Source organism: Mauremys reevesii, linkage group 8 (assembly GCF_016161935.1).
Source record: "Mauremys reevesii isolate NIE-2019 linkage group 8, ASM1616193v1, whole genome shotgun sequence".
NCBI classification, from domain to species: Eukaryota; Metazoa; Chordata; order Testudines; family Geoemydidae; genus Mauremys; species Mauremys reevesii.
The window spans coordinates 19,779,884-19,793,008 of record NC_052630.1 but is presented as its reverse complement, the minus strand read 5'-3'; the positions used below and the strand labels follow the sequence as shown (position 1 = coordinate 19,793,008).

Sequence of the window (13,125 nt, the reverse complement as noted above, 5' to 3'; positions counted from 1 at the left end):
TGACGCCATGCTTGGGGCGGCGAGATGTCTAGAGCCGCCCCTGCTTCTGTCTTATTGACTATCCCTTTCTTAATGATTCACAAAGTTTTGTTAGCCCTTCTGAAGGACAAATGTAGAAAAACCTCTGCCACAATCCTCGAGATTTATCGTGAGTCTTTCGATCAGTTGATGTTTTTCAGTTGCTGGAATCAGGAGGTTGCATGAGATCTCATCTTTAATTTAAAAAACAAATACGGTTCAAATGCTCCTGGTTGTGGAGAAAAAAAGCTTGACACCTAAAGTGGCATTCCCCCCCCCCCGGAGTTTATTTGGGGCTGGTTTACAACCATTACTATTCAGCGCTGTACTTAGGCATCTCGGCCCAGGCCCTGCTCCTGCCGCTCACAGCCCTGGGGCAGCGGTCACAGGCAAGTACATCCCTGGAACCCGCAGAGGAGGCGCTGTATTCGCATCCTGTGCATCCAGGGCGCTGCCACTAGATGGCGAGGATGCCGCCCTAGGCGGGAGGGGGGATTCCGTTTTGATTTTGATCCCTCTAGCTCCCCGTAGATCTCAAGATGGCGGCGGCCGGGGACGTGCCTGTGCGGGTCTGTAACCAGGAGATTGTCAAATTCGACTTGGAGATTAAAGCGACGGTGCAGGTACCGTCTCCGCACCCCCTGGACCCATTTCCTGCGCCCCTTCAGACACCGCCCCCACGGTACCTTCCTGGAGAAGGGGTCATGGCCCCCGCCCAGTTAGACACCGGGTCCGGCTCCCTACTCTCCCGCCACCCCCCCCCGTGTGTGGGGGGTCACCCCGGGGCAGCTGGGCCCAGCGCCCGGTCCTGCCGCCACACCCGGGGTGTCACCTCTGGGGAGCTCGCTCAGCGCCCTGCCGCACGGGGGGGGGGAGAGTCACCTCTGGGGAGCTCGCTCAGCGCCCTCCCGCCATTCCTGAGGGGGGGTCACCTCTGGGGAGCTCGCTCAGCGCCCTCCCGCCATTCCTGAGGGGGGGGTCACCTCTGGGGAGCTCACTCAGCGCCCTCCCGCCATTCCTGAGGGGGGGGGTCACCTCTGGGGAGCTCGCTCAGCGCCCTGCCGCACGGGGGGGGTCACCTCTGGGGAGCTCGCTCAGCGCCCTCCCGCCATTCCTGAGGGGGGGTCACCTCTGGGGAGCTCACTCAGCGCCCTCCCGCCATTCCTGAGGGGGGGTCACCTCTGGGGAGCTCGCTCAGCGCCCTCCCGCGATTCCTGAGGGGTGGTCACCTCTGGGAGCTCACTCAGCGCCCACCCGCCAGTCCTGAGGGGGGGTCACCTCTTGGGTGCTCGCTCAGCGCCCTCCCGCCATTCCTGAGGGGGGGTCACCTCTGGGGAGCTCACTCAGCGCCCTCCCGCCATTCCTGAGGGGGGGTCACCTCTGGGGAGCTCGCTCAGCGCCCTCCCGCCATTCCTGGGGAGGTCACCTCTGGGAGCTCGCTCAGCGCCCTCCGCCATTCCTGAGGGGGTCACCTCTGGGGAGCTCGCTCAGCGCCCTCCCGCTATTCCTGAGGGGGGGTCACCTCTGGGGAGCTCGCTCAGCGCCCTCCCGCCATTCCTGAGGGGGGTCACCTCTGGGGAGCTCGCTCAGCGCCCTGCCACCCTGCCATACGGGGGGGGGTCACCTCTGGGGAGCTCGCTCAGCGCCCTCCTGCCATTCCTGAGGGGGGGGTCACCTCTGGGCAGGGGCGGCTCTACAAAGTAGGCTGCCCCAAGCAGCGCGGAGCGCTGCGCCGCCCTTCCCCAGTCCCGCGGCGGGTCCCCTCTTCCCGCGGCTCCGGCATCCTGGGGAGAGCGGCATTTGGCTCCGGTGGACGAGCGGACCTGCCGCAGTCATGCCTGCGGGAGCTCAACCGGAGCCGCGGGAAGACGGGACCCGCCGCAGGCATGACTGCGGCAGGTCCGCTCGTCCCGGGCTCCGGTGGACCTGCCGCCGGAGCCAAATGACGCCCTCCCCAGGATGCCGCCCCAAGCGGGCGCTTGGCCCGCTGGTGCCTAGAACCGCCCCTGCCTCTGGGGAGCTCGCTCAGCGCCCTGTCGCCCTGCCATACGGGGGGGGGTCACCTCTGGGGAGCTCGCTCAGCGCCCTGCCATATGGGGGGGTCACCTCTGGGGAGCTCGCTCAGCGCCCTGCCATACGGGGGGGGGGTCACCTCTGGGGAGCTCGCTCAGCGCCCTCCCGCCATTCCTGAGGGGGGTGGTCACCTCTGGGGAGTTCGCCCAGAGCCCCGCCCTCCTGCCACCTCCTTCCTAGTAGGTGGGGGGTCACCCCTGGGCAGCAGCTCTCAGCCCACTGGCCTCCTGCCACATTCGGGATTGGAGGGGTCGCCTCTGTGGAGTTGGCCAGTACCCTGACCTCTTCGCAGTCCAGAAACCTCTCCCAAGAACTTGATCCTTCCCCACCCACCAGCTAGGGTCTTTGCAAACAGATACGTGAACCCATGTCTCTTGTGAACCTCTCTGCCCTGGTCATGTTTCTTTGCGGGGTTTGGAGAACTGGCATTTAGGAGCCTGCAGGTCTGTGGAAGGGGAGTAGAAATGTTAGTTCAATTCTCTGGTGCCTGGTCCTCAGATGTGCCCAGGCTAACTGATTTTTACAAATTGTGTCAGTTCTGCCCCACTAAAAGGTTAATAGAGCATTTCAAAACCACTGGTTGTGTGTTTGTGCAGTGCCTAGTGCAATGGACCCTGTGTCCCTGGTGGAAAAAAAATCAACCAAAAACATAATACTGATAATGTTTATATTGAACCCACGGGGGAATCCCATTCTTCATCTTTAATCACATTGCAAACATTCACATTCGCCACAAATTGAAAAGTCCTACGTTTCTGCCTGTATGTCATTCAGCAGAGACACCCTTCTCAAAAACTAATTAAATAAATTAATAAGCAAATTCAATTACATTACATAACCAACTGCTCCTAACCTAGCATGCTGGTCATGTCTGTTATTTCTTTTAGGATATCAGTGATTGTCAAGGGCCCTTAAGTGTGCTTACAGAATTAAATGCCAGAGTAAAGGAAAAGTTTCAACATTTACGTCTCAGAATACAGGTGAGGCACAAAATAACCACAAAAATGAGATGCTGGCAGGTAACAGCAACAGTATTAACGGCGCTTGTACTAGGGTTTGACCGGATTTTCTAGAGAAACAGAAGTCTTATTTGCCTGTGCGTTAGGTAGAATGAAGGTTAAAATGTACCAGGGTGACACTGCAGTACTAGTGTCTTGGAGCCATTTATAAACCGTAATATTGAGAATTTCTAATTGTTTATATATTGAGCATGATATGTAAAAATAGTTAATTCTGGAGTCTCATCCCACAAATGTGTGTCTTGCAAGTATACTTTCCCTGACAATTGATGGAGTCTATGCTGACAAGTTCTGCAGAAATTAAATTTACTTTTAAAAGAAAAATTAAATTCCTAAACACTAGTTACAGTGGTAAACTTCCAAATGGGCTGATACTCATAGCTTTCTCTAAAATCAGCAGAGGGAAACTAGCATGATTCTTGTCACTTCCATTGTTGCCAATAGTCTGCTGAAAAGCAGGAATGAAGTTGACCTGCCAGTCTACTTCATTCACTCTTATTGCTCTGTGTTCTCTGGCTTATGAGAGAGAGAGTTGATTCTTGTCTTGTTATTGGGGACCTTTCAGCTGGTTAGGATGCACATGACTAGTCATTCTAAGCTAATCTAGATCCAAACCAAAGGTATCAGCAGTATCCAGTTAGTTGCTAATTTACTGAATCAGTTATCCTCTCCAGTTGAGAAAAAAGTAGTGACTGTAGATGGTGACAGCTTATGCTCAGATTTTAGTATGTCTGCTTTTATATCGAAGGAGCTCGAGCAGATGGCTAAGGAACGAGATAAAGAATCAGAGAAACAAGCCTTACTCCAAGAAGTAGAGAACCATAAAAAACAAATGCTCAGGTAGGTAAAGATGATGACAGTATATACGGATTCTTCATTTAATCATACACGCTTAGGATCTCAAAGCACTTTACAAAAGTGGGTGAGCATCATTACTCTCATTTTACAGATGTGGTCACCTAGGTCAGTGGTTTTCAAACTGTGGGTTGCAACCCAGTACCGGGTCACAGAATGTAAGGCATTGGTTGCAGCAGCTCTGGTTAGCACTGCTGATCGGGCCATTAAAAGTCCTGTTGGCGGTGCTGCTCGGCTGGTCCCTACCTGTTCTGACACAGTGCTGTGCCCTGGAAGCAGACAGTAGTAGGTCCAGCTCCTAGGCAGGGGGCCACAGGGCTCTGCACGCTGCCCTGAGAACTGCTTGCGCACCTCCACTTAGGAGCCGGACCTGCTGCTGGCCACTTCCAGGGCGCAGCGCAGTCCACAGTGCCAGGACAGGCGGGAAGCCTGCCTCTGCACCCTGGCTGTGCCGCTGACCGGGAACGGCCGGAGGTAAGCCGGCACTCCAGCCCACTGCCCCAGCCCTGAGCCTCTCCCAAACCCGGAGCCCACTCCTGCACCCCAAGCCCCTCATTCCTGGCCCCAGCCCAGAGCTCTGACCCCCTCCCATACCCCAAACCCTTCATCCCCAGCTCCACTGGTTCGCAGGTATCAACAATTTTCTTCAATTGGGTTGCTAGAAAAAAAGTTTGAAAACCACTGACCTAGGTGAAGTGACTTGCACAAGGTCACAGAGTAAATCAATGATAGAGTCAAGAATAGAACTCAGATCTCCTAAAGCACAGTCTCTTGGTCAAATCTCCCAGTTGTGTTTTATGGATATACCTTTCTGTCAAATGGAATTGTGTTTGAATAGTTATTCCTGATGACACTCAGAACAGGGATGGAATATAATTAGATTTTCAACAACTTGCACAATATTCTTCCTTGCCTTGCTCTCTAAACATACAGAAGAGGAGAAATGGATGAGGGAATGGGATATTTCTACTGTTAGCATGATGTAGAAGTTGTTAACATAATATATCTTACATGTTGGTTCATTGTTACTGATAAGCAGGTGGGATGTTGTTGGGGTGCAGTATTTATTTGTGCCCAACTGCCTTCTGATTATCTGGCTGGCACCTGAAAATCTTTCTAGCTTTGCAAACTGTTGCCATCATTCTAAAACATTGTACACTTGTGATTTCAGCAATCAGACAGCTTGGAGAAAAGCTAATCTAGCTTGCAAAATTGCTATAGACAACTCTGAGAAAGATGAACTGCTGCCAGGAGGAGACCCATTAAGACAAAGGTACTAAATCTTTCCTTTGTAATTAGAGAATTTAAACAATAGATGCTGTACCCAGTTATTCTCAAAAGAAATAGTAATACATTGTGTGTGTGTGTATAAGTGTACTGTAAACTACATGGTTCGATTTAGAAAGTGGGTCTTTTATTAACACCTTTTACCTTCTGTGTAAATAAAGGTGTGGTTGATTTGTAATATTCAGTTAAACTGTATATTCTCCCACCTTTGGCTTGTTAGGAAGGAGGAAAGTGTTAGACTGCTCCAAAGTTTGTGTGGTTAACATCAAGTATATCATAGACATAAAGTACAAGTTACAAATCTGCCTGCTATCATTATTTCACGCCAAAAATTGGATTGTTTTATGTAATTTGTGAATTAAACACTTGTCTTATTTAATCAGTGAGGAACATCAAACTAGATATAAAAGGTAACCAAGTGATGGCTTTCATCAGAGTTTCCATATTGTGTCATGAAATAGTATATTTGTGGATCAGCATCTGATGACACTTGGACCCTTTCTCTCAGCCATTGCCTAGCAACTGTCTCAGGGGTTGCTACTCTAAAATTCAGTGACTTTGGGCTTTAGTGAGGATTTTGGGTGCACACCCAAATCTACTACCTCATTTGAATGAGCACATGAAAATAATATGTTTATGTGCTTTGTACATCTGAAGATGGCTATGGTTGGTTCCAAATTCCAGCTCTAAACACCATATTGCTATCAGAAGCAGCAAGCATCAAACACCCTAAGACATGATTTTATTCCTTGCCATTTTATTTTTCCTTTCTTCCTTCAGAAAAACCACAAAGGAAAGCCTGGCAGAGAATGCAAGTACAATTACAGAGAACCTGATGGGCATTAGCAGGATGATGTCTCAGCAGGTCAAGCAGAGCGAGGAGACCATGCAAACACTAGGTACAGATGCAACCCAAGTCTTTGGTTATGGATTATAAAAAATAGATTGAAATTAATAGGCAGCAGGTTTAAAACAAATAAAAGGAAGTATTTCTTCACACAACACATAGTCAGTCTGTGGAACTCATTGCCAGGGGATGTTGTGAAGGCCAAAACTATAACAGAGTTCAAAAAAGAATTAGATAAGTTTGTGGAGGATAAGTCTATCAATGGCTATTAGCCAGGGTGGTCAGGGATGCAACCCCATGCTCTGAGTGTCCCTAGCCTCTGATTGCCAGAAGCTCGGAGTGGACAACGGGATGGATCAGTTGATGATTGCCTGTTCTGTTCATTCCCTCTGAAGCACCTGGCATTGGCCTCTGTTCGAAGACAGGATACTGGGCTAGATGGACCTTTGGTCTGATGCAATATGGCTGTTCTTTTGGATAGGATTATTGCACAAGTCTTTTACCTCTGGAGACCTGGGTTCAAACCTGATTTAAAGGAGAATGATGCTCTATTCCTAGAGGTGATTCTTCCAGGATAGAGTGAGAAAACTTGACAGGGTGCAGTGGAAACGTGTGCTGCTGCCCACGATGAACTTATTTTGCAGATACATAGACGACTTCTGTTTCAGGACTTTCAGTCAGTACTTGTCACCAGATCTAACATTTTCACGCAGAACAGAGAATAACAACTGGCTGTGGCTTGGAGTTGTGTTTCAGACCATCCTCCTGACTGGTGGCAAGTTTTGTAAAATCGTCTGAGAAAAAGAAGAAAGAGGAAGAAGCTGATTGGAGACAGGTTCTTGTAAAATCTTTTCTGTGATATGAGATCACTGGCATTCCACAGCAAATTTGATGGGACAGCAACAAGTTTGGTTAGTGTTTCTCAGGAACAGTTTGTTTGCTATTATTTTACACTGTTTTCCTAGCATACACGGTGTAGTATCAAAGAAATATGAAAATATGGTGTGTGGGTGTGTCTGTATAAATAGAGGCACATACCCACACACAGAAGGAAGTTTAATGGATACAAGAAGATTGCTTATACCCAGCCCTCCAGCTGGGTTGACTAAGGCAGGAGGAGATCAAGTGATTTGTACCCAAGGTCACATGCTGTGTCAGTAATGCATCTAGGACTAGGAAACCAGGATTTGGCCAGCTCTTTCCTAAAACAATAAATCAAATGGGCTGTCAAAATTGATGATTCATGAACCATTTAGAAGTCGGATGTGTGCTAGCTGGGCCTCTTATATTTGCTGTGCTTGGAGAGAGAAAGAAAGAAAGAGAGTGGAATTTAAAGGATAGGCTAGATAATGCAACTTTCTCCCCCTCACTATCTACCCCCATCTGGGGATGGCAGCTGTGCACAGTTCCTGCATGCAGAAAAAGTATGTTTCTTTTCCTTTTAAATAAGACAGTTTTGGCAGTCACTCTGTCACCCATTTTCTGGCTGAATAGTGCTTACAGTTTGTCATGGGAGGAGCTATCAAAGATTGTCTGCTGTGAGAAAACCAGCTGTGGATTTTGAGTCTGTAATTAGAATTTTAATTTCTAAAAAATAACAGTCCTTTTTCCAGTATTTGTTTGTGGAGCAAGGAAGCCATGCTTTGTCACTAACCATGGGAAACAACAACACTTTTCCCTTTGCCACTTGGATCAAGGACCTTTCTTTAAGGATGGGACATCAAAGTTTGTGATATGATGGATTATGATAATATTTATTTCATAAGATATTACAAGCTCATATGAGTGAACAGCACATTTGAAGTTTGACCTTTTTTATTCATTTAGCTCTGTACAAATTCAACTGCATTTTCTCAGTTACAGGATGTGGATTTTGTAATGCAAGAAAATGGAGACTCAGGCTTCTGCTTTTCATCATTTAATAATCTAAAGAGAGAATTGTTTTGCAAAAACACAAGCTGAAAATCCCCTGTATGCCATGTCATTATTTTGTTATATTCTCAGACTAACTCTTTGTTCAATGGAGTCCAGCTCCCTAAGATTAAAATTTTTACAAAGGAATTGTACATTTTTTAAAAAGAAAGCCAAATGTTAAAATGTTTGGAAGTGAACCATTAAGGAATCCCTTGAGGCCCTAACTGCTTCATCACTCATCACTCCTCCTGACTTTCATCGAACTATTGTCCTGGCTCAGAGGGACACTTCTAGTGGTGAGAGAGCAATTTGGTTTCCATGACCATACTCAGATGCTGGCCTGCCCTGAAGTTGCCAGTAATGGTGCCAGTTGTGATGGCAGTTTCTCTCTAGTAAGAATGGAGCTGAATCCACCAAACTTGTTTCACATAGACCTTAAAAGGCAATGACTTTTGTTCACAATTGACCTGAACTAGATTTGATGATCCAGTAATCTAAAAATGAATGGTCCTGTATCCTGTTACCAAATCTGCAAACCATCCAGCCCTCCTAGTTTATTTTGCTTTGTGTTCTTTTCCAAGGCATATTAGGGCTCCTCTGTGGTGAAAGATTCTGCAGGAACATGATCTGCATTGATGTCACCACTAGTCAGGGGGGTATCACTATCTGTAGTTTCCTTTACGCATGTTTCCTTTGTAAGACGTTTTGAAGCACATTCAGCTGAAACTTTACACTTTCTCATTTCAGCCAATTCTTCACGAACCATCCTGGATGCGAATGATGAATTTAAGTCCATGTCGGGGACAATACAGTTGGGGCGAAAGCTCATTACAAAGTACAACCGCAGAGAACTGACTGATAAGCTGCTCATTTTTCTTGCCCTGGCCTTATTTTTGGCCACTGTGCTCTACATCCTGAAAAAGAGACTCTTTCCATTTTTGTAAAAGTCCAAAGCACGTGGATTACCAAATATTATGAAAGACCAGAAAGGGAGATGGGGTAATAATAATGAAGTTCAGTGTAACCGGGATCAAGCACTGTTCTAGCTGAAAGAGGGCTAGAGCAGACAGGTCTTTATATTGTATAAATGGAATATGATATTGGCTAAGATGTCAAGTGAGCTTGCTCACACATGTAGGGGCAGGAGGAGAAAGAATGAGGTGGACAGAAGCAACACCCTTTTCTCTGCTGGGTTGGGGAAACAGAGAAGCACTTGGTGATCCAGACAGGTGCTAGTCTTAATTTTCAACCCTTCTCCCATCTCTGCATGAAATGACCTGTCACTTAACGATCTGATCAGGAGGTGCCTTATCAGCTGTATGTAAGAGGTTGAGAATTAAGCTGAGGAACATGAGAAGAGAAAAGAGGATGGATGCAAATAAACAAAAAAACCCAAACTTAGATACATTCCTTTAATAAACTATTTATAGTGTCTGCGTAAATTGAGTCTTATTTAAAAGGAGGAATTACACCTGTATTGAAGGAGACTGAATTGTATATACAAGGTCTTTCTGTCTTTAAAACTGAATCTGCCTTTGACTTACAAAGATGGCTGCTACAGGAGTGAAATGAAATAAGTGGCTTTAGAATGAAAACTTTCATGCCACCTTTTTGCAAGTCGAGTTCCAAAATTTAGAGTCTTATAATATGGGAAATGCATCTTGTGCCTCCTTGAGGCCAAAGTTACTGTGTTTCTTTGAGAATGTAGTTCAGATATGTTCTGTGGCTTCATTTCAGGGCTGCACTTGGAGAACTCCAGTTGATATTTAAGTAGAAAGGCCCATTTGCCTTGATTTAGCACAGCTTGTGTAAGAGGCATAGGAGTGTATTTCATATTATTAATTCCTAAGGAGTACATTGGAGTTACAAAAAAGGGATTTCAGTGGAGGATACAAAAACAACTTAGAAAAACCACAGCAAAAAATCATGCATTTCTTAACATGAACCCTGGAGACCACTTGGAGTATATCTTTGGTCATTACATCTCTTGGCATTTAAAAAAGAATTTTGTATTTATCAAAAGACCAAAGCACAAACAGAAGTCTCTGTTATAGCTCTTCTTACTGGTGCAATATTTTATTAAAAGCACATTGTCAAGGAAATTTTTCTGTAGTCTTTTGTGTTAGTTTCCCTTTATACGTTTCCTCTTAATATTTACCTCTTCAGAGTGCTGTCAACTTGTACATTTGAAAATGTTTCTTCCTTCCTCCTACAGTTTGACCTTTTTTGATTGGCAAACTTGAGTTGCCTTCCTCTCCCCTGTGTTTTGAATGGAGCAAAAATGAACGTGCCTGTTTGGTTTAACAGCACCATTATCACTATGCAGTACTCGATGTAGCAACTTCTTATACCGAAAGAACTGTGAGCTGAACCATCAACTGATGTCTGTGTAGCGCTAGGAAAAATATTTAACTGCTGCCTTAGCACCTGTAGGAACACCTGAAATGCTGGTTTTGTACGGGGGTGTCTAAAACTGGTGGCTATTTTTTTTTAATCAGTTGTTTAGAACTTAAGTTAAATAAAAATCAAGGCCCTTCTAAATAGAATCTAGATGATCCAGTTACATTTCAGTATTCTAGCGGATGTCAGATTTTGGGCTAAATCCAGCATGACATCCCTTTAAAGGTTAGGTTCCATTTGGGAGACCTTGAAAGAGGAAGTGGCACTAACTCCTCAAGGTGGGCCTGTCTTTGTAAAATTCCCTTACCAGATTTTACCAGCTGGCATAATTTCCCCTTTTTGCCAACTGTCAACATGCGTTTGAGTTTGGTAAGAAATAGGATGTAATGAGGGTGGACCAAAGTATCTTATGATTTAAGCCAACGCCTATAAACAGTTGCCATTGTGAGCAGGTACTGCCAACATGGTATAGGAGCTAGAATTTTTCATCAGCAGCTCCAAAAATAGAGGCCTCTGGGTGGTGAGTTGAAAGAGCTGTGCCAGTCCTTCATGGGGAGAAAAAGAAGTGATAAATATGCCAGCAGGCCTCCTGTTACATCCAGTAGAGGGCAGTATTGTGTGCACATGTAATGAGCCTTTCTTATGAGGTGAATCATGAAACAGTTACTGTTTTTCACCCAGTCTGATCCTTTCTGTATCTTATCTAGGCATGTATACACCACCCATCTATCTAGTGTAGAGTTTTCTATATTATCCCTCATGGGGGTGGTTGTTTTGAAGCTTTCCACTATAGCTGCATCCTAGGGGACTTAAAGTTTAGAACAAAGTGATATTAAGAATGTTCCATTCCTGAATAAAGGAGGAAATTCTTCATTTTCATCACAAATAGATGTATTTATTGTATACAGAAAATGATTAAAAGTCCCATAAGACTGCCTTTATGTGTTTTATTATGGGAGTTCTCATGAGCAGATTGAGGTTTGGTTCTTTTGGGCAGTAAAGGAAAGCATGAACTATTGTATTCTGTATGCAGAAGCATCAAAAATGTATACAACATCACAACTAAATGAAAGTGGTCTCTGTCCTTGATGTTGAAAAGCACTGCTTAAATATAGAAAATTCTAGTTCACCCTCCGTGCAGCAGAGGGTGACTTCTGATTTAGTAATGCAATACTATCTTACACATGTTTAAAGAAGTCAGAAGAATTCTCCCTTCCAGCCTGCTAAGTTTCTGGACCTGCTGTAGCAGTTTTGCTTTATTGATTTGTCTTGCCTTGGGGGAAATGGTCTTGTGTTCTAAAAGCACAATGCCTGCAGGTGATCAAACATTACAGCTGATTCAATGTTTCCTCCCTAATGTGAGAGCTGTATAAAAATAGATTGCGCTTAATCTCTGAGATAGTGGAATGCTGAGCAGACAGTAGAGCCACGCTGTAAGTAATGATGAAGTGCAACTCTCCCTGCAGGAAGTTTGTGGTTTATCTGCTTTGTCCTCTCAGTACAGAAGATAAATGTATCTCATAAAAGAAATGGCCTCTGCAGGGCACTGTGGGATTCAATAACTTTTGTTTTATAAGGAGTTCAGATTTTCCTGATGGGGATTGAAAATGTAGCAATTTAGTAAAAATCCATTGTTAAATGCTCCTGTCCTGTTTCTCTGTTGGCTTTGTGACTTGATATTACTGTTATAGATCCCAGAAATAGGCAATTAGAATATCATAGGAATAAAAAAATGGCTGACTCTACAATTATGAGCCCTTTCCATGACATTAGCTTTCATTTAAAAAAAAAAGTTTCTAGTATTTTTTTAATGTATTAGATTTGTACTCTCCAGAAGCTGGGGGATTTATACTAGTGCAAAATGGTCATACAGCAGCCATGAACGACTAGACCCTTTGAGAGAGAGTGAGAGAGCATGTGAGCTGCTCTTTGACCCAAGTCTTCTCCCATTGTGCCATTCCATCACTGCTTGATTTTCAAGAAATTTTATTCTACAGACCATCAGGAATGGTGCCAGACTACTAATGGACTACAAACTATACAATAAGAATATTATTGATGTGATATTAAGGTGGAATGTAATGCTCTCCGGAAGTGTGGAATGAAGTCATTGTATTCCAAATCATCACAATTTAGGTGATAATTAGAGGAGGCCTTGCCCCACTAACAAACCTATGGAACAGCTCAGCTTTGGCTTTCCTGAAGGCTATGACTAGAACAGTGGTTCCCAAACTGGGGTTCATGAACCCCTGGGGGTTTGCTGAATGTTACAGGGGATTCTCAGGAAAAAAATCCCTAATGGCAGACAGAGCTGTCCCTAGGAACCCTGGGCAGCACAGGGCCAGCAGCCCAGAGCCCCTGGACTTCCAAGAGCGAAGCAGATCAAAGCAAGCATATCTATCACACTTAGAAGATTTAAACTTCAAGACTCCTTATACGAAATGGAAAGGGAGGTGGATATTTTTTGCTGTTTTTAAAATTAAATAGGCAGCTAGTATTGTTTTTAAAATTATTATGAAGAACAAGTTTAAGCTTTGTTTGCCTGGACTGGTCAAGACCTGAATGCTTGTATAGGAGGAACTCTTTGATTTGGCTTTTTAAATATCTTCATGCTGTTTCACATCTGATACTCCTTGATGAAACATAGGAGCCCTGTCTTATAACAGGTTTATTCAAAGTGATACAACCTACGGAAGTGAGATCTTTAAAGAG

General features: G+C 45.1%; 1 protein-coding gene across 1 annotated transcript; it reads left to right on the top strand.

Moving 5' to 3' along the window:
* The first annotated feature begins 488 nt into the window (after positions 1–488).
* Positions 489–10,115, top strand: BNIP1 (BCL2 interacting protein 1). Its single transcript, XM_039486701.1, has 6 exons — positions 489–641; positions 2,979–3,071; positions 3,859–3,950; positions 5,137–5,238; positions 6,033–6,151; positions 8,761–10,115. The coding sequence occupies exons 1-6, from the start codon at positions 558–560 to the stop codon at positions 8,955–8,957; spliced, it is 687 nt and encodes a 228-aa protein (XP_039342635.1). The 5' UTR covers positions 489–557; the 3' UTR covers positions 8,958–10,115.
* Positions 10,116–13,125: the final 3,010 nt, after the last annotated feature.